The sequence below is a fragment of the Phaenicophaeus curvirostris genome, chromosome 6 (genome assembly GCF_032191515.1).
Source record: "Phaenicophaeus curvirostris isolate KB17595 chromosome 6, BPBGC_Pcur_1.0, whole genome shotgun sequence".
Lineage (NCBI taxonomy): Eukaryota > Metazoa > Chordata > Aves > Cuculiformes > Cuculidae > Phaenicophaeus > Phaenicophaeus curvirostris.
The window spans coordinates 24978110-25002548 of NC_091397.1; the positions used below are offsets into that span (position 1 = coordinate 24978110).

Consider the following 24439-nt stretch of genomic DNA (forward strand, 5'->3'; position numbering starts at 1 on the left):
CGATTAGCATTGTGTGTCACTGTGCCTTTACTCAGTGTGTAAATACCCTCCAGATTGCAAAATGTGGGGACCAGAGAGTAGGAAGAGGAAAGCGTTCCAATTTTACTGCCTAAAACTATTCACACAAATCCTCTTGAGAATGAAGCTGTAGAGATGTGTAAGGAGGAGCGTGAGCAGGAGAAATGCATCTGAACATATACACACTCTTTCTGTCTCAGTGTAGGAGAATGTTCCCTGCACCCAGTTGCAGGAATGAGCTTTTGCTATGCAGCAGTGCTCCAGGTTAGTACTCTTAATCTTTAGTTCGTAAACCACAAGTGGTCTTTGAAATGTTTAAAAGAGATCTCCCAACAACTTCAGTAACTGTGTAAGTAATCAAACAAGCATATGCATGAATTGGTATTTGTTAGCAAACAAAATAGAAAGAAGAAATCAAAGTAAAAATTTAATTTCATAATTTATTCTAATTTTTAGATTAATGAAAGCTGGAACTGCATTTGCTTTTAAATTTTTCTCTCTCATAAAAGGTTTGGAAAGTTTTAAAACTATTTCTAAATTAGTTTTGAAACTCACTTTAGAAACTTGTTTGTAAAAGGTAAGTGCTGCTGAGTGGATGACTTGTGGGTTGCCCCAGAGAGGATTGACAGGAGAATTGCCTCTTTGCTGACTGTGTTTTTGCTCATCCTGCCACCATTCCATACTTTTGGGCAGCTGTCTGTCTGTGGAGTCAGGAAGGAAATTTTTCTCTTCACCTAATTTGGCTACTGGTTTTAATCTTCTGAAGCACTGGAAACTACCTGCAACAAGATGTTGAGTGTATTGATAACTGTGATAGTATCAGCCCATGGGCCTTGCTCAGTTTGTGCACCTTGCTTTTCTGCTCAGAGGTAACCACCACCGCTGTGGGCAATGAAGAGCCTTCCCTTGGATCAGGTTGGCAGTGGCTGTGGGAGCTTTTTCCCCTCCTCAGAAGCAGACACTATGATCTGCTGTCCAGGATCTGCGTGGAGTTTCAAAAAATGAATTATTCCCTTGACATTTGCACCACCCTTCTTTTTTTCATTGGTACCACACCATGGCCAAATATCTAAAGGCACAGCTGTAAAGTTGGGTTTTCTTGGGAGGGCTAGCAGTTCTTCTGTGGCCTGTGTTGGGTTAGAAAGGGTGAGGAACATGTGTTCAGTGGATTGCTGCCCTTGTGGCAGCATCAGTGGTATGGTTGCTTGTGACTGGGAACTGACTTCCGTGGCTGTGGTGTGCTTTTCCAATCCTTTTCCTCTGATTATGAGTTGGTCACCGAAACACTTGAGTGCAGTTGTCCAGATTCCATGTACAAGTGGTGAAGGAGCTGCTGGGAGAAGAAACTGAAAGACTTGGGTGGGTTCCTATCAGCTGAGCTTGTTGAACAGATTCACGCTGTAGCTGTACGATTCCTTGGTCTTAGTCAAGGCATCACACTATAGCATTCACAAATAATTATTTAGTGGAAGACTACAACAGTAGCGTAGTCACGCTGTACTCCTTTCTGTGTCAGAGTTGTTTACATTCTTCAGTTTCTGAGTGTGTTTCAGAATCAAATGTTTCTGTTTTAAAGCCCCTACTATATATATATATACACATATATAAGAATGTGTTTATATACAGACTACCTGGGATACACCCAATGAGAGAACAAGAAATTGGGTTCTCCAGCAAAAAATGGAAGGAGTCGAGACGAATGAATCAACCTACCCCACATTGACAGGAGGAGGTGATCTGTCTGCTGCCACTGAAATTCTGGAAAATGTCAGACAAAAGCTGCAAAGTGCATCTTCAAAACTGCAGCAGTTGGCTCGGAAAGCTGCTAGCAGGTTAGACCGGTCTTCATTCAGCTACTTGGGTTTTTTAATAGCAACCAGCAATGTAGTATGTTGGGGGTTAGTCATAATTCACAGACTGCAGGCCTAACTGATTTTGAGGTTGTTCTAGTTCTATAGTAGTAAACCGTTACTTGAGATATGCTGATGTAGGACAAGGTCACAGAGTACCAGGTGCTACTCTAAATCTTAGCTGTTAATATGGTCCTTTCTAAAGTTACAGCAAAACTGTCATTTTTCTCTGAAAAGTGGTATTTGAGTGATATCTGTAAAGATTTATTTGGGAATGGTGTAAGTACACAATTTTAAAACAATTTAGTAATGAAATAATACACTATTTAAGGGGATAAATGTAGGGATTATTGCTATGGATCATGCCCTTTGCTCCCCTCAGAAAAATATTAATATTTTATGGGCAAGTGAAACTGATCTTGATTTGCATTTTCTTGGGTTGCTGTCTCCTTAAGAAATAAAAATAGCATGGTACCAGGTCCGTGGGAGGTTTGAATCTTTTTTTATTTTGCTGTGATGGTAATCTAATATTAAACATTTATTCTGAAACACTTGGGCAAAGCAGAATGCATTACACCCTGAAAATACCCTAAGATTTTGCTCATACAGATTCAACAAATTTGTGGGAAGCCGAACCACATTTTCAGATGTGCTTCATGTAGAACATCCTTTTCTCAAAATCAGTGGAAACTTTTCTATGCACGTTCTTTCTGAAATCAAGCCAATTTAATTTAGAGTCACTGAGCAATCTTGAAAATATTGCCGTGTCTTCAGTAACTATGCCAAAATGATTTGCTAAAGACCCAGTGCGTATGATCGATGGAAAGTCCTGTCAGTCTGGCTCACAGTGCCAGAATATACCTGCCGCTGAAATTGTCACTCTTGTTTCAGATTACAGTTTGAAACAGCAGATGATCAAGATTTCATCACAATACAAAATGCTATTGAAGAAGTTATTTCAGAGCTGCAAAAACTACCTGGATTATCCTACCTGGAAGAGGTGAGAGTGCAGTATTGTAATTTTTTGGGAGATTTTGCATAATGAGATGCAAGTGTAAACCAGCAAGGAGGTGTTAAGTCTGTACTTATCCAGGTCTGGACTTTATAGAGGAAAATCTGTGCCAGTTGATTGTGATGGTTTGGAGCTGGTAAAGCGTAAAAAACTTTCATTTTATTTTTTCAAATTTATTTACCTTAAAAGTGAATTTTCTACTTTCAAATTAGAACTTTTCCAGTTTAATTATAAATATTTTAATCTCGTGGCTTTTTCTTTAAGAAAAGATGTTTTCCTTTTGGCAGTGTTTCTGTGACTGAGGGAACTTTGCTCACTACTTCCCAATATTAAAATCAGCTTTTAACATTTGCTATGTTGTGTTGATACAACACATTTACTTCAACTACCCTGTATTTACCAAAGCAAAGGCAGTCAAAGAGTGAGTGGAGTGCACCTGGGTAAAAAAAGGGAATAGGATCATAGAAGAGTTTGAGTCAGAAGGGACCTTAAAGATCATCCAGTTCCAATCATCCCTGATCATCCCTGCCCATGGCAGGGGCACCTCCCACTGGATCAGGTTGATCAAAGCCTCAACCAAACTGGCTTTGAACACCTCCTGGGATGGGACATCCACAACTTCTCTTGAGAACCTCTTCCAGGATCTCACCACCCTCACAGTAAGATGAGCAATTACAAAGTAAAATGAGCTTGCACTAATATCAGAGCAATACAGTAAAATGATTTATTACAAAAACTTGAGCAATGCTGGATTTTAACTGAGCTCAGCTAGGTCCTTATCTGCATTTTAAGCAAGGGTTTTCAACATAACTTGAAGAAAGCTTTAGAGCCTTTTTTTTTCCCCTCTAAGTTAGATAAATCCAAGCATAGTACAAAACGTTTGTAAATCATTATAGCTGGTGCAGTTGAGCTTGTGTGAAAAAAATCTGCTGTTATATATAGGATAGGCAGAGCAGATGAGTATTAATCTATAATTTACATGTACTTTTATGTTTTCTTTATGTAAGTTATTACAGAATTGTTGTCATTATCTACAGAAGTTTTTTGTTGTAAGCCAATTATTTTCAACTTGGCAACTCTAATACAAGCTTGTTTGGTTTCCTTTCTTCCTTCCAGCTGAAGCTAGTGGTACCAGCAGGGACACCATCTAGCTCACTGACTGAGAGGCTGCTGAGACAAAATGCTGAGCTGACGGGCTTTGTCAGCAGACTGAGTGAAGAAAAGAATAATTTGAGGAATGCTGTTATGAAACTGGAGGAAGAACTGAGAAGATACCAGCACAAACAACCTTCTGGAGACTATGTATGTCTTCAGTGGCACTGACAGAATGATGTGTATAAATATATATATATACACATATATATATCATAAAAGCATCATGCTGTCAAATAACCCTAACTCTCTTTGTCCTCATTACCTAAGTTGGAGGGATCAAGCTGTCTGTCTTTCTGGGCTTCCCTCCTGCAGGGTAAATGAGTGCAAGTTATTCTTGTCCTGTGGTCAAGATGCCTTGACTCACTCTGTTGACTGTAAACTTTGTGATTTTACCCACTTTTCTGTTATTAACTGCTCTTGTCTTTTAAATTCCATGTTCTTCTCTTCTTGATTTGTATCTCATCGCCAGGATGAGTCACAGATCCAGGTAGCTTCAAGATCATGTATTATCCAATGAGGGTGATTTATTCTTTTGGAGAAGTTATATTTATCTAGGGCATTGATGAGGCTACTAAACTCTCACTGAGGTGTTAGGACGAAATGGTAGCCTCAAATCCAGTCAAGGGCTAGTTTTTCTCTCAGTAATTTTATGAGCTCTCTACCAAACCAATAACTAGAGTGACAATTCAAGCTTTTCCAGACTCGGTGGTCCAAATTCAGTTTCTTTTGTCTTTAGTCTTCTAGACGTTCATCGGATGTTGGAGTTAATATCGATACTCTTGTTGCCTCTGAAAAGGAAATTTGGAACAGAGAGAAGCTGTCACTGCAGAAATCTTTGAAGCAAGCTGATGCAGAACTCTCCAAGCTGAGAGCAGAGCTCAGGAGCGAAGCCTTCCTCCGAGAACTGGGATCAGATTCTGAAAATGCTGTTTTAAGGGTAGGAAAGTTTTGTTGCCCTGCACACTGACTACAGCTGCTTTTTTCATTTTGATTTGGGCCTGTTTTTTATTATTTTCACTCTGCTTATTCTACATAAACAGATATTAATGCAGTTTTAAAATTTTCACCCTCAGATACCTGACTCAGTTTTTCTCCGAAAGAATGATGCGCTAGCACACAAGTTATCGTTTTGCTTGTGATCTTTTCCTTGCTGCTGAGGTGATACTCATGTTAGGAAGCTATATGCAACAAGTGTGAGCAGTAGCACAGTCCTCTCCACAACAGCAAGAAATTATTAATCACAGAAATGCTGTAGGAGTAATGATGTCAAAAGTCTTAGAAGTGTAGTAATTCTTGGAGCTTATGAAGCCTTACTTTTTTTGTCTTGTTGTAGAGAATTTATGGCAAGTACCTACGAGCAGAGAGCTTTCGGAAAGCTCTCATATATCAGAAAAAATATTTGCTGCTGTTACTAGGCGGATTCCAGGAGTGTGAAGAAGCCACACTTGCCCTCATCGCACGCATGGGTGGACAGCCTTCCTACACAGGCGTTGAAATTATCACACATCATTCAAAGGGTTTTACAAGGTTTCGCTCTGCGGTCAGAGTGTCCATTGCAATTTCAAGGTAAACTGGAGGGAGTTAGATTTCAAACAGTTATGACTGTGCAGTTTAATATATACTTTTCTGGTTCTCTGGTGGAATCTAGAAGTTCTCATGCTCCAACCTGTTTAAATACATAGTTTTGGTAGTCACTAATATAGTAGATAATGTGTAGGGTGACAAGCTGAGAAGAGAGTAGGTAAAAATCTGTAATAGGAATAAAGTCTTACTGTAGTCTAGAATGGCTCTGCATTTAATAATCAATCAAAAGTGGAGTTTATTGGATAAAGTAGTAATAGAAAAGGAAGTTATTAGCAGTTCTATGGTATGCACATATTTACAAAGGTATTTTCTGTAACTTAATTTCCTTTAAAGGTTAAATTCTTACGTATAATACAGATTTATGAACTATTTCTGTCCATCTGGGTTGTCCTTTGAATTCACAAGACACTGGGTTTCAGACTGAGAATGAATAGGAATAGATGAGGAAGAACAAGTGAAGGTTATTACTGCATAGCACTGTCATGTTGCTAGTAGAACTTCTTACAGAAGTTTGAACTCCCAAGCACTTCTGCTTGGTATTGATCTGAGCCTCGTGTGTAGCATAAATTCAAGGAACTATTCATATACTTGTAAGTGAGGCTTTTACTCATAGCGCTGTGTTGTTACAATGCCTTCTTATGCCTTCTAGAATACAAGAAGCAGATTATTTTTAGCAGACTATTTCATTTATCCTGAAGTCTTTCTTTTTTTTTTTTTATTTGAAATGCAGAATGAAGTTCCTGGTTCGTCGATGGCAAAGGGTTACAGGTTCTGGTATTCTGAGTATCAATAGGGATACCTTTAGCCAGAACACAGGTAAATCATCATCCAGTAACGACTGAAAAAATATGTATACTTTTGCATATTTCTCTTGTGGAATGAACGGGGCGCTGTTCCCCCTTCCTTTTGCTGTAATTGCTTGAATTAACTTGTTTCTCTGATTTCTGGGAGTTTCTTTGCTTAGCACAGACACTGATCAGTGGCTTTGGCTTCAGTCTTGGTTTGCTCTATTGTGAGTGGGATTGAAAAAAATACAGCAGCCTTTCCTACAGAGTGTGTTTGTCAAAGTTTTAGCTGCGCCATTAGGTTTCTGCTTCCCCAGCTCTGAAGGGGGATGCTGAGGACAGGCACAAACTGAGGAACTGTAGCAACTGCAGGACCCCACAGTGGCAACAGAGGCTATTGACCAGCCCTCCCTGGTCTTTTCGTCAGGACAAAAGCCCGTCATTCTTTTGTTATAGCTTAAAGTTTGGGAAATTTGGTTTTCTCTTTGCTTTTTGGTAGAAACCTAAAGAGAATCAGAAGCTTTTTTGTTAATTCATGGCTATCTAGGTCTGTGCTAAAACTCTGTCCTGCGCTGTCTGTGAAAGTTTTCTCATTAACACCTGCAAGACCAGGATTGCACCTCTGTTTTTTTCTGAAGCACTCTGGAAGTGGTCAGTGTTTGTTAAACACTGGTTTTGTAATGTGCAAACAGAATACTCACATTTGAGATTCCCAGTAAAGTGTGAAAGATATTACTTCTAGTTTTCAAGACATTGCTTTATCTGTTTCTAGGTAATGAATTACGGCCTGATTCATTCTCTGGTGGCATGGATCTTTATGGAGAACAAAGGCATTCCTATAGATCCAGGTCAGACATGGAGTCTCCTAGATCTCTTGTAAACTTTCCACGTTTTATTTTAGATTATTATTCTCTGTCAGAACAGCGTGTAACTAAATGACTGCTAAGGTTTCTAATCTTTGATGCTGGAAGATTTTTTTCCTTTTTTGGAAGGATACACAATTACATCTCAGGCCTTCAGTGTGTATTGACTCATTGCCTGAGCGAGGCCAAAGCTTGCAGACTTCTGCTGTCCAATTTATGTCCTGTTCCAGCAGATGGCTGGATGGTGTGATGTTCACCTGCCTCTGTTAGAGTCTAGGCTTTATGGCCAAGCAAACCTTGCTGTTGGCAGCAGCGTGGCACAGAGAACTGCCTCTGGGGCCCTCAGCTGAGGGGAGGGAAAAGCAGAGCCAGGGTCTCTTGCTGTGGCTGCAGGGAGGGTCGGTGGCCTCATGGCTGGAACATGCATGGAAGCTGCTTGGTAGCTCCACTGCATGGTCTTGATTAAATCCTTTTGATGGCCTGTACTGAACTGTGTTACCAGAAGTATCAGTAAATCAGATGCCAGTGAAACCAGGTATTTTTCACCAAAGGTAGGTTTTTAGGAGTGCCATCAGCCTTTGATCACTTCATAGGTAGTTGTGGGCTCTGAGCTTTATACTGAATATTATACTTTATTCTTGCTATTTTGGATCTTCATTTGTATATAAACTTCAACGTTTGTAATCTTAGTCTGTGGCAACCGTAAGAGTTTATCTGGAAAAGATACTTAATCAATTTCATCCACTTTTGACTATTACTTATAGACAGTAATGAAAAGACAGAACGATGTAAAGGTGGCAGCGTCCTTGTTGACACAAGCTTCTTAATAGCAAAGCAAACATCAATCTATGACAGCTTCTGCTGCAGTCTCAGCAGGAATTTACGGGTTAGTATGTATCCCATAGAAATGCAGCAACAAATCAAGTGCAGTAGAAAGAAAAGGCAACTGAGTGAAGTGGGAGGCAGTAAGTTCTCTGGGAAGACTGTACGATGGCTTGGGCAGTGAAGGGCAGGGAGATTACATGGGTTCTGACATGCTGGCTACCACAAGGGTACATTGAGGGGTACACAGTCAGTGTTTTGCTGTGTCTGCTGATACTTGTGTTTTATTTGAACTGTCGCTTTGTGAAAACACGAGTGTTGTTCTGCCCCCAGGTTCCCCAGTATGCATGCGGACTTAAACCCGGCCTCTTTCAGCTGCTCGCAGCTGCAGAACTATGATCCTGAAAGAGCTTTAACAGATTACATCAACCGGCTGGAGGCACTGCAGCGGCGACTTGGCAGCGTGCAGTCAGGTGAGGGCTCAGGCAGGCGCCCCAGTAACTCCTGGATAGCACAGGGCACTGTTCCAAGTTAGAAAGCATGTGCTGGTCTCTCTGTGATATGTAACAAACATCTCTGGGTTTAGGCATTCTCAGCCTTAAACAAGGGGCTACTCCGAGCTGTAGCAAAAAGCTCTTTAAAGAGAAAATTGTTAAATTCTTTGAAAGGAAACACAAGTGTGCTTTAATTATGGACCTCTAATTTATTGGTAACACTTCAGTGTTCCCTAATCTCCAGTTAAATGTGAAGCAAGGATTCAGTCAGCATCTTATTAAGACTGTAAAGCTAGGTGGAGAAAAACATATCCAAAAGATTGAGGAGTAGGAATACAAGGGGAATTTCTTCTCCTACCACTTTGATTATAGAAGTTACAGCCTTTTTCTCCCAATGATGATGATAATTTTTATGCTGTAAAAGGAATACATCAATAAAATTGTCAGATCAAGGGGACATAATTTATAATTTGAAGGGGGGATGATTTTTGCTGATATTGTATTGAAGTCCGACGTCAGCATAAAATCCCTCATCTGAAGAAGCTTGTTTCTTAAAACATTTCCCATGTAAAGTCTTTCACGTTAATTCATCTAAATAACATGGTGTTGGTGAATCCTCATCTACCTATCCAAGTAATCTTAATGAAAGTCTTTCTCCCTCTCCCAGGGTCGACTTCGTACACTCAGTTGCACCTGGGTATGAGAAGATAATACCTCTTCACCATCTCCATCACTGGCAGTGATGCTATCGGATTGCCTTCCGTAAATCTGTGCTCTTTCTGTGCTGTTGTATCACGTGTATATTGTGGGACCAATCTGAACAGCTAGACGATTGTATACAGTTCCATCCTGGCACACCCACACGGAATGGGATTTATGTATATAGGCACTTTGTGATCATGGTGAAAAAAACCAAACCAAAACAAAACAAAAAAAAACCCTTCCCTACTATTAAAATACGTGTATATTTGTGGAATGCTAATTTAAATGATTAACTTATGAAGTGTGTATTTATCAAAAGGGTGTGAAGATGAAACTTGTGTATTAATGAAATTGAGCTACGTTCAGCAAAGTTTACTTGCACTTTTTCTGGCAAGGCTACTGAAGTTACATGACTCATAATATTTGCTACCGGCAGTGCAGACAGAATATCACTGTAGAGACCTATTTTTGTAACGGTAGAAGTTTTGAATTTTATGGGTATTTTGTCAAAGTACTGAAATAAAGATGACCTCATGCTTTTAACGGTGCTCAAGAACCACTCCTTTATTCACACTGTGCTCCTCCTACTCTTAGTGGTGGCAGCAGCAGCTTTACTTTTTACAGATTACAGAATGCTGCTGCTTACGAGAAGAGAGGACAGGAATGAGCTTGGTGACAGCTGAGGGGGCTGGAAGGGAAGAGACTGCATTTGTAACAGTTACACCTGAGTTTAGAACGGGAGAGACAGGGCAAAGCCCGTGCTCCAGTGAGCCCTGATGAAGAGAGGGAAGCTCTTTGCATGACCCATTTTAAATTTACTAATAAAAGCTTTTCAGAATTGGAAAGGTTGAACATAGAGAACTTACACAAGAGGTTTTTTTAGAAATTTAATTCAAAGCAAAGTTCCGGTGAGCCGGAACTCACTACCATTTATCATCACCACTCTTGAACCAAACACCATTTAACAACCCTGCATGAGTCAGTACGAAGGGGAACAACATTCAGCTATTTCACATAATTTGTGACCATTTCATGTACGAACATGTTATTTACAACATTAATGTTGCTTGTAGCACCATATTGTTAATTTCACACTTACATCAAGCTTTCAGAGATTATTGAGCCCAGAAATTTTTAGAATTGTTGCTTTCTGAACTTCAGCATTTTACAGCTGCTTCAAGTTAAGACATTTAAGTCACTCTGTTTTCAGAAAAAGACTTCTCTGTGGACACTGTGTAGCCTGCCGACCACTCAGCTGCACAGTAACAGTTTGTTATGCAAGCCTGGGGCCACTTCCAAGAATTCAGTCAAGATGATACCTAGTTTGCTTTTAACAGAACCACAAAAGTAGGGCACCACCACATACATTCCCCCTTGGTGCCTGTTGCCTCCTGATGGATGTGCTATAATTGGATACAGAGGTACAGTACCCAGACTAACCCGTTATTATCCAGGGAAAAGTAGTTCTCGACCATTTTTCAAAAGCAAAGAGTTCTGTTAATAGAAATTACTTATTTCTTCACCTTAAAGAGCTGGCATGCACCTTGAAAGTGATACATGAATAGAAAAGACATATTTTCTTTAAAAAATGCAATAAGAAATCTGTAAAACAAAAAATTATACAGGGCAGGATTAAATAGTGTGGGCAACCAACACAGACTGGGCAGTTGTTGGTAGGTTAGTGTTGCTTTCCTAACAGTAGATGCAACGGTTTCCATTTGCCATTCACTTTGTCCAATTTTATTCAAAAGTCTGTTAGTTTACACAACTGAAATAAGAGTTTAGCTCCAAAATTTACAGTGACCTTCTCTTATATCGGATAATGGGGTTATTAGGGGTGTGTATCATTGTTGTATAATTTATAGTCGGAAAGTAGCCATTGACGAGATCAAATTCATACAAACGTAGCAAAGTAGACCAAATAGTCTTAATCTGAACATAAGCAAAGTTTTCTCCAATGCACCGATGACGGCCTAGAAGGAAAGCCATAAAAAGTAATGAGGTTATTACATCACCGCTGACAACATGGTATGTGGACAGTAATTGCTTCTTTCCTTTCTAAACACCAATGTTGTACATACATCATAATGTAACTTCATGAAAGTCTTGTTTTTGTAAGCTGTACCTGCATAAACCAGAGTAATTTGCATGAGATTGTGTAACAGAGGTGAGACTGGTGTTCTGAGTTAATTTATGTATCACCAACGCAGCGTTTGCAACAGAGAAAAGAGATCAACTGCAACCTTATGGTGGGGATATTTGCAAACCATTTGAGCAGTTGTGACTCTGCAGATTTTTGCGCTGCTTTAACTGACTTTGTATTACCAGGTTTTACCCTGCCTTGGAAACACTTTAGTCAAGTGTCACACGTGCTAACCTAAAGATTTGGTTTGATTGCTACTCCTGAGTCATACGTACTATTACTAATGCAAAAAATAGTTATTTCATTCTTTTAAGAGCACTTCCACAGTAAGAAAATTTTCAGGCATCAATAGAAAGAAAAAAATAATCCTCAGACGCCACAACGTGGGGAGATACTGTACGAGCGAGCTGAGCAGTACAGGCCCCTTCAGTACACAATCACTCTGCTCAGTTTTCTTACCAGCGCCAAATGGAACGTATGCAAATTTCTCTCCAGCTGCTGGGTTATCTTGGAGATACCGGTCAGGCTTGAAGTCTAGAGCATCTTTCCAGGAGTCCCGGAGTCTGTGGTTAACGGTAGGAGATACACAGACCTGATGGCCAGGGGGAATATCATATCCAGCAACTGTCTACGAGAGAAGAGACAAGATCCCCAAACATCAAAAGGAAAACAGAGAAAATTTGTGAAGTGTCACCTGAAGCGCTTTGTTGTGGAGTTTGAATTTCAAGAGATTTTGGCTAAGCTTGTTTAAAATGAATGCAGCCTAATATTTTGCTGGGGTACACTGAACAGGGCACAATGTTTTAGTAGCTGCAGGAACCTTTCAGCTGCTTTAACAAGGATGGCAGTTCTACAAAGTTTAGTAAAAAAAGGAATGAACTTGAAATTTATTGTAAGCATTTGTCATGGGAGGGACATTCATTTAAAAAATTAAATTTTACTTATTTGACTTTCTATCTGATTTGCACAAACAGCAAACTTTCAGATTTGTTTAGCTTGTATTGTATTAAGTGCAAGCCCAATTTTTCCATGCTAGCTATTAAAAATACCTGGCAAGCAAAAGGTATCTTTAAACAGTGGCACCAAATTAAGTTCAAGTGACACTGATGACAGCTGAAAGAAAGGGGCAGTTTTGCTGAATAAGACTGCATGTGCCTGTTTACGACATCCCCTTGGAGCCTTCCCTTCCCCAGGCTGAACAAACCCTGTTCCCTCAACCTCTCCTCACAGAACAAGTGCTGCATCCCCATGCCATCATGGTGGCCCTCTGCTTTCTTCACCTCATCATCATCCTGATCGCTGGGGGCTGGAGGGGTCCAAAACTGGACACAATTCCAGATCAAGGTAACAATGACCAGATTCAAGATAGTTAATTGCTTTCCTCAATCAACACCAGCTACGCTCCCCCAGTATAAGCCAAGCCACCATCAGCTTTCATCCCTGCCAGCAAACACCGCTCACTGATGTTTTTCCTTCTGCCAACTGGGACTCCCACACCTGACATTTCCAGCCCTGCTGCACTGCAGTGACGTCGGGTCGCTCCAACAAGTGTACTCACTTGGGGAGTTTTGGCCATTCTCATCATGGTCATTATAGGAGGTCTAAGCCGTAAAGTTTCTTTCAGACAGCGATCCAGCAAACTGAGATCCTTGAGCTGAAAATACAGATAAAACGATACATCAAAACATAGCCAGGTTTATTCAACACAAATGGAAGAGCATACCATTTAAAAACATTAAAAAAAAAATATCAGACTAAGGAGCTCATTCACACATATTTTGTGAGCAATCCTGATAATTTCTTTTTTTTTTTTCCATTTGGTTCAATTAAGAAGGAAAATCTCTGACCAGTACAACTTGATTCTTACTCATCTGTCTCACCACTATTTTCTGATGCCTAATTAAAGAAGGAAGGTCACACTATCTCTTCAGTGGGAACATGAAAATCTTCCTCCAGTACAGCATTATCATTTATTAAATAGACACTGTAGGAACTGCAATTTCCTTAATCAACACTGATTTTCAAATACAGTAGCAAGCTGAAAATTTACTTGGGAGAGGAGGAGATATGTTGGCAAACAGTGTTATCACAGAGTGGCTCTGCCAGATTATGATTCTAACACAAAGCATGTGACTATATTTCACATTTGTTTCTTTAAATAAGCATCCAGATGTACAAAAATACCCTGCAAGAATAATGTAACATAAAAACCTGGTCATAAGTTAATGGTGGCAAGTCATCCCCACAAACTGCTTTTTGTTCAGCGTAGCATTGATCCTGTATCGATTTGTCCCTGGCTATGAAAAAGCCAAGCCAGGCGCTGGTGGTGGAGGACGTGTGCTGCCCTGCCAGGAGCAACCCAATAAGCATCCCAGCAATTTCGTCATCTGTCAGCGGACGGCCATCCCTAGGGGGAAAGGTGTCACGTTAGAGCTTCATTTCATCAGGTTTCCAGTTACAGTAGCATTTACATTTTTTTCTCAGGTGGTACTTCCTCCTTCTTCCCCACTGTTGCCTTTCCTAACTGGAGTAGCAAAAGATTGTGGGGAGAGAGAAGGAAGAACAAGAGGGAGAGACTGTTGAGGAGCCTTGAAAAATATCGTTACTGAGCCACCAGTGAAGAGAAAGGAAACCTTGTGACCACTGATGAAAATCTCAAAAATCAGACTAACAATTTACAAGTGAAGTTTTTAAGCTGTTTTTAAGAACACAGCTAGGACCAGTTGCTGGCAACAACAACAATTCTGAACACGACGGACTATTTCTTATTTTTTGTCGATAGTTTTAACTGAAGAGCTCAAAGCTAAAGTGAAACATCTGTACATGGGTAGTCGTCAAACCCTTGGCTTACTTGTATGAAGCATCAAGTAGAGTTTGAAGCATGTCATCCTCCTTTTCCTCAGACTTCCGACGTCTCCGGATAACTTTGTAGAAAATATTCTTTATTTCTTTGTGCGCTCGATCTCGACGTCTGCGATTCAAAACATTTGTATTATCAACTTTATACAAAGTAACACGTGAAATGCTTATGAAGATTTATTGGGACATCTAAAATAGTTATAAAAAAGAAACGGGGGTGAGGGAGAACACAAACAAAAAAAGATATTTAGAAATAATGCTTAAGTTGCTTCAACTGTTACTTTTGGTACCTGAAGCTTGGCAGAGGTAGCCAGCCTGGCAGAAGCCAGGCAGCATGAGTAAAACCTCCATCCAAATCGGCATACAGCTGCGCCACCTTCTCATTCAGTAAGCTTCTTATTTCCTTCCCGTGTAAGCAGTGGCTTGCTGTCAAAATGATAAGTTCTGAAAGGGCTTCAAACAGGTCTGAGGAAAGATGTGAAAAATGTTACTGAAGATGTTGCGTTTTACAGATTATTTTTGTTGTGGAAGAGAAAATTAAGATTAATAATTTTAAACAGAGTTTTAAATTGTTCTACTAGGACAATGAAGCATCTAATTCTAAATTTCCGTGTGTCTTCCAGATCTCTCTTCAAACAATTTTTTAGTTAGATCATCGATTTCAACAACTTTTTTCTAAGGTATCTTTTTCTAGAATTTTTCTAGTAGTAATCCTTCTCAATTAAGCTATGCAGCACAAACACAATCCTTAATAAATCTGAGAGGAGTGATACAGAAAATTAACCTTGAAATCCAGATCCATGGGAAAACAGTTGTTTTTGCTGCCAACTGAATTATTTTTAAATAAAAATATTTATATATTTAATATGATAATATGTCAGTCTTTACCTATATTATATACTCATAAATAATTAGATTGTATTGAAATAAGCATTATATGACCTAAATATATAATATTCATAGAATATGCATAGTATAGATATATGTGGTTAAATAAATTATATTTCTGACCCTGTTACGCCACTGTGGGTTTGCAGCAATAGTGATAGGCTATGTCTAGCAGGCTAGTAGGGAAAGACAAGTGGGAAATAACAGAATTCTACTTAGATCCCTAAACTAATCTTATCAGCTTCAAGGATGCAGTTCTTCAGTGTAGAAGATCCCCAAGCTGAGATCTCTGACAGGCTCTGCAGTATCTTTTCCTAGGGGCTAAGAGGTGGCTACACTGAGCTGACTCATACCACGCAAATCAAGCACGATTCAGCCAGGCAATGGGTACGCTCTCTACTAGCTGACTGAGAAAGCAAAACTAACTAAGACAGTCCTTTTCCTCCTGTTGTAATTTTCTGAGCAGTTTTACTCTCCAACAGCCCTAAATTTGATTAAATAAATCTGTATTTTGCACATTTCTTCTGATGGTCCATGCTCCTTGAATACTGTGTTCAGTTCTGGGCCCCTCACCACAAGAAGGATATTGAGGCTCTGGAGCGAGTCCAAGAGCAACCAAGCTGGTGAAGGGGCTGGAGAACAGGCCTTATGAGGAGCGGCTGAGAGAGCTGGGGTTGTTTAGCCTGGAGAAGAGAAGGCTGAGGGGAGACCTCATTGCTCTCTACAACCTAGGAGGGTGCTGGCCTCTTCTCCCAAGTGACAGGGGACAGGACGAGAGGGAATGGCCTCAAGCTCCAGCAGGGGAGGTTTAGGCTGGACATTAGGAAAAAATTTTTCACGGAAAGGGCACTGGCAGAGGCTGTCCAGGGAGGTGGTTGAGTCACCTTCCCTGGAGGTGTTTAAAGGACGGGTGGACGAGATGCTGAGGGGCATGGTTTTGTGACTGATAGGTTGGACTCAATGATCCGGTGGGTCTTTGCCAACCTGGTGATTCTATGATTCTATGCAGTCTTACCTATATCATTTTTCATTTCTTTAATAGTGCGGTAAATCATTTAGAAACTCATACTGCATGGCCTTAATTCCTTCCTAGAAAATCTGAGAAAAAACACATCTGATCTTGCTTACTTTTTTCTCCACTCTCTCCCCATGCTTTGAAGTATTCCTTTGTTTCTTCTTCAATCACAGATACATGCTGTTTAAACTGGGCAATGTTTAGCCCAGTTTTGAGCATCTTCTTCTGTTCCAAAAATAACTGAAGGAACAAAGATAGAAAAAGCAATCAGTACAAGGATCATCATAATTAACAACTTATCATTTGTACTATAGAAACATACAGAATTACAAAGAAATTATGATTAGGACTACAGGGTACAACAGATACTCCAATTTAAATAATAGATAATATTCCATTTTTCACATATTTTGTTTTCAAGCAAAAGCTGAATAACTTCCAAGTAAAATACCAGCTCAAGGGAGCTACAATTCTCTCTTTTTACAGTACCAAAACAGAAAATAATTTTAATGTCTTTGTTATACTTTATCCCTGAAGATACAAAAATAATTCAAGATTGAAAGACAAAATGTACTTTAAATACATAAGCACAAACACAATCAGACCGGTCCTTGCAAAGTCTGGATTCAGTCTGCGTTCCCTGTTAAGTGGCCTCCTCGCTTTCTTTGCTGCGAGCGTCTGTCTTCTCTCACGCAGTAATACCCTACCCCTGGTCTAGAGATGCACCTTGCTTTTACAAGGCCCCCTGATCTCACTGCCCAGGAAGTCAGACATAGTAGAAGGAAGCAAACTGCTTCCTAGGAAAAGAGTGAGCTTTGTGCTCTCACCTCTTCCTTTACCTTTGTATAGACCCACAGCTAACAAAGGCACTGGTAAAAAGCCCATTACTGGATGACAGCTAATTAATGGATTGACAGGATATGTACTCAGAAATGTATTCAATGAATTTTCAAGCCCTAATTATGAATTCGGGCATCTGCCCTATAGATCTACAATATGCCACGAGCAGTACACCAAAAACTGTCTTCCCACCAAGGCCTCTGCATGTCTGACAAAGTTATTTACAAAACAGAAGGCATAAGAAGAGATGTTACTTCCTAGGAACTTCTGTTTTCAGAGTGCAGTGGGGTCTCCAGCAGCCTGCTGGAGGGTACGCATGCCACAGCGCAAAGAGACAAGCACATTTTCCCTTGCAACATGCTAGGCCCTTCTCCATCTCCAGCTTGAGGGAGACAGGAATGATACACAGGAGGGAGCACATCCCCTGCCATTTCAGTTCCTCTCAACATAAAACCATCTGCAAAACCTCTGGAGGGAGGATACAGAGTGAATACAAGTTGATATATAGACTAGCATATCAACAAACAATTACCAAAATTACTGGTAAACAAGTAACTCCTTCCTTTTAAAGAGCCATCAGTTACATCCTAACAAGTAGTCAACTGCAAGCAGTGGGTCTTCTAAACACATAACTGAAAGTCACTGACAGACTGAGTTAGACTTAGCAGCTTGGGCAGAGAGAAGGGAAGCTCAAAAGAAAATTCTGGATGAGCCATTAATGGTAGAACACCAATGAAAGTTTGAACAGCTCTCTGAATGCCTTCCTAGTAGGTATCTGAAATAAAATGTGATGATAACACTATGCAAAAAAAAAAAACAGCCCACCTCTAGCAGATGCATTCTGGCCACAACCAGCCATGCTACATGCCTAGCTTCATACAGGGAAACACACAGCTAGAGATAATCACCGCATGCCAGTAACAAACCCCCTGTATCTCCTAGCTATGGCAAAAAGTAGCCCCAGTGATTTTCTGAGGAACCTGAATCTGCAGAGATAAAAAGAACTCCTTCTAGTATCAAAGGTATGAATGAACTAGACATCCACAGACACTCAAGGCTGAGGAATACAAAAAGATTAATTTCTTGACTAAAGCAGAACTCAAACTATAGCAAAAAAATAGGGTAACTCTAGAAAAAGATGTGACTTCAAGAAGTATATGGTGAAGCAATGCAGTAGGCCTTCATCATCCCTATATGGCTGAACATTGTTGTTAAAAATGCTCATTTCCAAGGAGCTTACAGAAAGTTCTATAAAACTCCTGAAGAATGAGACTGGATGCCATTGAAAAACTAGCTCTTGAATGAAGACACACCTTCAAACCCATGTGTGAACTGTAGAGCATGAAAGCAGAAGTCAAGACAGCTGTAGATGAACTTTCATAGATTTAAGAGACAAACCGGCACCTCTCAGCTTCAAGCAGACATCCCATGACAGTCATAAACCAGGGGAGATTTAGGCTGAACATTAGGAAAAAATTTTTCACAGAAAGGGTCATTGTGCACTGGAACAGGCAGCCCAGGGAGGTGCTTGAGTCACCTTCCCTGGAGGTGTTTAAGGGACAGGTGGACGAGGTGCTGAGGGACATGGTTTAGTGTTTGACAGGAATGGTTGGACTCGATGATCCTGTGGGTCTTTTCCAACTTGGCGATTCTATGATTCTATGACAATGCAAAGAACAAGCACAACACAGTGAAAATCTGGCCAATGCAGCAGTCCAAGTTTGATTCACAAACACTTCTCTGAAACTAGTGTATAGCAAAGAGGAACACGAAAGATGTATTGCAGAGAACCATGTCCTGTCCCTCTCCACTCTAGCAGCTACAGAAGGGATTCCTGATTCCATCCCCTATTTTTTGAACTTGACATCCAACAATCAGAACTTGTAGTACCAAGTCTGTCAGAACGACCCCACTTCTGGAAGAGGTCTCCTAGGACAAAAGAAACTATCTCCTACTTGTTATCCAAAGGGATGGGAGGAGCTACACAAATCTATCAAGTGCAAAAAAAACCACCATCCAAACACCCTTCCCCCCAAACTTTGTGACACTATCTATCCATAATTTAACACTTCCTGACAAAACAGGAGACAAGTAAGTTCTCTTTTACTTATTTAAGAACTGAAAAGTCTTTGGCAGTCAGTTACATGAGATTTCCAAAAGAATGGTGTAAGATCAACATAAATACTTTGTGGGTCACTGCAAAATGGTGGTGTGCAGGAAAAAAGACTAGCAATTACTGCACCCAAGCCACATAATTAAGAGAGCAATAATCACTTCAAGTACCTTCAGTAGGGGAGAATGAAAAGGTATGCTGAGGAGGAAAAGTCTTGGTGGCCACGATAACTACTATCACTCAAACGGCTGGCTAATATACAAACAAAACTAGGCCAAAGCTGAAAATCTAAAAATTTAGTATATCACAAACCTGCTTCTGCCACCAGACTACCCTGTTGCTCAGCGGGCTGTGGATGTCAACATACACTGAATACAGAGACCCTGAAGAGCAAGCCTGTCTACAGAAAAATTGGGCTGTGCAGTTTAAATGTCTGTCATGCCAGACAACATGTACAAACAAGAAAGTAACCCAGGCTTAGCTCAGGAACAATGCTACGAGAGACAGCCACTGTGCTTCCAGACCCATGCAGATTGTATTCTGTAAACAAATATAGACCAATTTTTGTCAACAAATATAGACTGATATTTGTCCAAGCGAGACAAACCTTGTGGTGCAAATTGTCAAATTAATACTCCCGTATCTAGATTTGCTGTGGCATAAACGAAAAATTATCTCTCTTAAAGCTCTCTCAGAAGGAAGACCTAACATTGCTTGCAGGGGAAAAGTAAACTATAGTCAGTGGCATGCTATAAGGGAAGGAAAAAAGAAACTTATTAACTTTTCCTCTATGGCAGAATTAGACGGTTTCAAGAACAAAAAATAGCATCCAGACTCATGAATGGCCAGGCAGTGAGTAAAGCAACCTAAACATGTTCAGTCTTGATTATCCAACCGAGACAATTTACCTGCAATATGCCAGAATTGTGTATGAACACAGAACCATCATCACCCAAGAGCTCATGGCTACCTACTCAGAATTTAAATTATGCTACTTTTCTACTCATATTTAAAATACATACTGCATTAGGGACATCATATGCAACTCCCTTGCCAAAAACTGGTGTAGTTAACCGAGAGTATACATCTTCTGCATTCAGATCTTCATTTCTACTATTGAACAGGAGAGCAGCAGCATCACTACCCAGTAAGTATGTGAACGTCTTGCCAACCATAGTGAAACTGAACACAGGTCCATACTAAGAGAGAAAAAAACAAAACATGAAATTCACATCTCTTTACATACAATCTTTCACAAATCACTTTCCTAAGAAGTGTCTAGAGATTGAATAAAGATCTAAATATTTAAAGCAAATGTAAATTCTGTTCTCAATATACTAATGATATCTAGCATTATAATGAGCATACATGATCTTGCACATTTTAAAACCATTTAGTTTTAAAAACTTAAATGAAAGATCAATTATACTACAAAAACTAGCATGGAGATTACAGCACACACAGCCTCCAGTATTCTAAAAATCCTGCCTCAAAAAATTCTGGAGTTATGCAGAAGTAATTAAAAGCAAATAAGATTTTAAAGTTTAAAAGTCACCTTCAGCAGATCTTCACATACTAAATTTGGCTTTCTCTAAGCTAACCAAGCTGAGATTTAAACTTATATTTTAGACAATGTGAAGACAATGCGAAACCTATCATTAAATCTTATTTCATTGGAACTAAGGCTCCACTGCCTTAGTCCATTTCTTTTGGATTGTTGTAGTATAAAACCTGCTGAGGTTTTATACACCAGCCCTTTAAACTCTGGAGAAGGCCATAAAATTCATCAAATTGCCTACAGAGGTGGTCAGCTACATTCCGGCCTGGTCACAAATAAGTAGGGTTAGATTAGAAGTTTCCAATTAAAGCAAGAAATAATGCCACGAAAATAGCTTTTCAACTGACTTGTGATCCAGCTGTGAGCATTATCCAAATATACAGACATATTTTTAAATCTGAAACACAAGTGGCATCTCAGAAAACACTATTACTCTAACAACGATGTACGTAAAAAGATCTGAAGAGATCAGAGCCTGTTCTTGACTCAAGGCAGTAAACATCCCAGAATGAACTGATTTTAACAGGTTCCAAATAGAGAACTTGACAGATACACCACAATATTTTAGAGTTATGTTCAGACTGTTGTGTGGGAAAACATACCTTATCATAAGCATCTTCCAGAAATTCAATGGGGCTTTTTCCAAATGCAATTGCATGTCCAAGGAAAGGGATGCTTGATGAAATATAAGGTGGGCATTTCTGAGGAAGAAAGAGAAAAGCAAATATTGTATTTTCTTAAGCAAATAATAAATCATGTCCACTTACATAAAAACTAAACATAGAAGAGACTTTTTATGTGTTTTGCTCCAACTGCTTTGTGAAAAGGCCAACTTTGGACAACAGATATCTTTTAAATAAATCATTTATTAATATTACGTACTGTTAATAAAACATTATTAATATTTTCAATAATAACTTGTTTTTACTAATCAGTGAGCCACATTTAAAAGCAGCAGTGTTTAAATAAAATGAACTCGATTAAGATGCTTGCTAACCCACCTCTAAAAGCAAAGTAAAAAGACAATGTAGCTGGGAAGAATGCAGTCAGAAATAAAACAGTGTTGACAATCTGTTGAACAGCCCCCCAAAGGCACCCATCTCAGCACTGAGTTTCATGGGTCCACGGGCTGCGCTGATGAAGTAGTGCCAGGCACAGCCTCTGCTCCACTCTTGAGAATCCACCCGGAGTACTGTGTCCAGTTCTGGAATCTCCAATATAAGAAGGATACGGAAATCTTTGAATAGGTCCAGAGGAGGGTTACAAAGATGATCAGTGGGCTGGAGCACCCCTATATGAGGACAGGCTGAGAACTGGGGTTGTTCAGCCTGGAGAAGAGAAGGCTCCAACAAGACCTAATAGTGACCTTCCAGTACCTGAAGAAGGGCTGCAGGGAAGGTGGGGAGAGACTTCTTACAAGGGCATGGAGAGACAGGACCAGGAAGAACAGCTATAAATTGGGAAGGGGAAGATTTAGATTAGATATTAGGAAGAAATTCTTCATGATGAGCATGGTGAGGCACTGGCACAGGTTGTCCATGGAAGCTGTCGCTGCCCCATTCCTGGTGTTCAAGGCCAGGTTGGATGGGGCTTTCAGCAACCTGATCTAGTGAGAGGTGTGCCTGCCCGTAGCAGGGTTGGAACCGGGTGATCTTTAAGGCCCCTTCCAACCCCAACCATTCTATGATCACATATGTGTTTTGTCCCAACTCTTTTGTGAAAGGCCCAACTTTGGACAACAGCTTCTTGTTTAACAAATCAGTATTGGGGGTTTTATTATTTATTATTAATAAATCATTAATGATATTTTTAATAATCAGTTATCACTTTTTACTAATCAATGAGCCACATCCAAAAGCAGCAGAGGTTACAAGAAAATGGACATAATTAAGAAATTCAGCCTGGAGAAGAGAAGGCTCCAAGGAGACCTTACAGCAACCTTCCAGTGCCTGAAGGGGCTACAGGAAAGCTGGGGAGGGACTGTTCACAAAAGCTTGGAGTGACAGAACTAGGAGCAATGGGTATGAACTGGAGAGGGGTGGATTTAGACTAGACATAAGGAGGAACTTTTTCACGATGAGCACGGTGAGGCACTGGCACAGGTTGCCCAGGGAAGCTGTGGCTGCCCCATCCTGGAGGTGTTCAAGGCCAGGCTGGATGGGGCCTTGGGCAGCCTAGTCTGATGGGAGGTGTCCCCGCCCACGGCAGGGGGTCTGGAACTGGATGAGCTTTAAGGTCCCTCCCAACCCAAACCCTTAACGATCTGATGAAGCCGCTCGCTGCTCGCCTCGGAGAGCTTACCTGCTGCCCGGCCCCGCGGCGGTGCCGGTAGCCCCGCTGGAAGAAGAAGCCGAGGCTGAGGGCGAAGGCGGACGCGGCGAGCGCCAGGGTCAGGGAGCTGCCGGCCGCCTCCATCGCTCTGAGCGCCGCGCTCAGCACCGCCCCCACCCCCTCCCCGCCCGTCCCCGCCCACCTCTGCCCATCTCTGCCCATCTCTGCCCATCTCTGCGGGCCAATGGGCGGCCGCGCTGCTTGGGCTGAGGGCGCGAGCCGGGCTGCGAGCGGCGCCATTGGCGGGGCCGGCCGGGCGGCACCTCCCCAGCGCGGGGAGGGGCGGCCGTGGTCCCTTCAGAAGCGCCTAACGCCGGCTTCTCCCGTTCTGTCCTGGGGGAAGGCGTTGAGTGCACCCTTAGGAGGTCTGCGGATGACACTAAGCTGGGTGGAAGTGTTGATCTGCTGGAGGGTAGGGAGGCTCCAAAGGGATCTGAACAGGCTGGACTGCTGGGCTGAGTCCAATGGCATGAGGTTTAACAAGGCCAAATGCCGGGTCCTGCACTTGGAGCACAACAACCCTATGCAGTGCTACAAACTAGGAGAAGTCTGTCTAGAAAGCTGCCTGGAGGAGAGGGACCTGGGGGTGTTGGTTGACAGCCGACTGAACATGAGCCAGCAGTGTGCCCAGGTGGCCAAGAAGGCCAATGGCATCTTGGCTTGTATCAGAAACGGTGTGACCAGCAGGTCCAGGGAGGTTATTCTCCCTCTGTACTCGGCACTGGTGAGACCGCTCCTTGAATCCTGTGTTCAGTTCTGGGCCCCTCACCACAAGAAGGATGTTGAGGCTCTGGAGCGAGTCCAGAGAAGAGCAACGAAGCTGGTGAAGGGGCTGGAGAACAGGCCTTATGAGGAACGGCTGAGAGAGCTGGGGTTGTTTAGCCTGGAGAAGAGGAGGCTGAGGAGAGACCTCATTGCTCTCTATAACTACCTGAAAGGAGGTTGTAGAGAGGAGGGTGCTGGCCTCTTCTCCCAAGTGACAGGGGACAGGACAAGAGGGAATTGCCTCAAGCTCCAGCAGGGGAGGTTTAGGCTGGGCATTAGGAAAAAATTTTTCACAGAAAGGGTCATTGGGCACTGGCAGAGGCTGTCCAGGGAGGTGGTTGAGTCACCTTCCCTGGAGGTGTTTAAAGGACGGGTGGACGAGGTGCTGAGGGGCATGGTTTAGTGTTTGATAGGAATGGTTGGACTCAGTGATCCAGTGGGTCCTTTCCAACCTAGTGATTCTACGATTCTATAATTATTATCTGTAATTGTTCTATTGAAACTGTCATTACCTCAACCCATGCCCATGAGTTTTCCTTTTCTTTTCAGATTCTCCTTCTTGTCCCACCAGGCAGGGAGCATTGAGAAACCAGCTGCCCACTGTTGTGTTTCAGTGGAGTCATTAAGCAGTGAAAGCTCAGT

General features: G+C 41.3%; 2 protein-coding genes across 3 annotated transcripts in view; one reads left to right on the top strand and one right to left on the bottom strand.

Moving 5' to 3' along the window:
• AKAP9 (A-kinase anchoring protein 9) overlaps positions 1 to 9828 on the top strand; it is a 110787-nt gene extending 100959 nt beyond the window's left edge. For both annotated transcript variants that reach the window (XM_069859607.1, XM_069859608.1), the window contains 9 exons: positions 1645 to 1850; positions 2760 to 2868; positions 3997 to 4182; positions 4772 to 4972; positions 5369 to 5601; positions 6350 to 6435; positions 7177 to 7252; positions 8423 to 8562; positions 9251 to 9828. In XM_069859607.1, coding sequence (XP_069715708.1) covers positions 1645 to 1850; positions 2760 to 2868; positions 3997 to 4182; positions 4772 to 4972; positions 5369 to 5601; positions 6350 to 6435; positions 7177 to 7252; positions 8423 to 8562; positions 9251 to 9294 — 1281 coding nt within the window. In that variant the 3' untranslated portion in view covers positions 9295 to 9828. The remainder of the gene's footprint in view (positions 1 to 1644; positions 1851 to 2759; positions 2869 to 3996; positions 4183 to 4771; positions 4973 to 5368; positions 5602 to 6349; positions 6436 to 7176; positions 7253 to 8422; positions 8563 to 9250) is intronic.
• A 361-nt stretch (positions 9829 to 10189) lies between these two features.
• On the bottom strand, positions 10190 to 23122 carry CYP51A1 (cytochrome P450 family 51 subfamily A member 1). Its single transcript, XM_069859617.1, has 10 exons — positions 23003 to 23122; positions 21304 to 21402; positions 20166 to 20342; positions 16304 to 16430; positions 14578 to 14752; positions 14280 to 14399; positions 13640 to 13835; positions 12987 to 13082; positions 11888 to 12056; positions 10190 to 11258 (listed from the first exon to the last, which is right to left on the bottom strand). Exons 1-10 carry the CDS (start codon positions 23114 to 23116, stop codon positions 11080 to 11082), a joined length of 1452 nt encoding a protein of 483 aa, XP_069715718.1. The 5' UTR covers positions 23117 to 23122; the 3' UTR covers positions 10190 to 11079.
• Positions 23123 to 24439: the final 1317 nt, after the last annotated feature.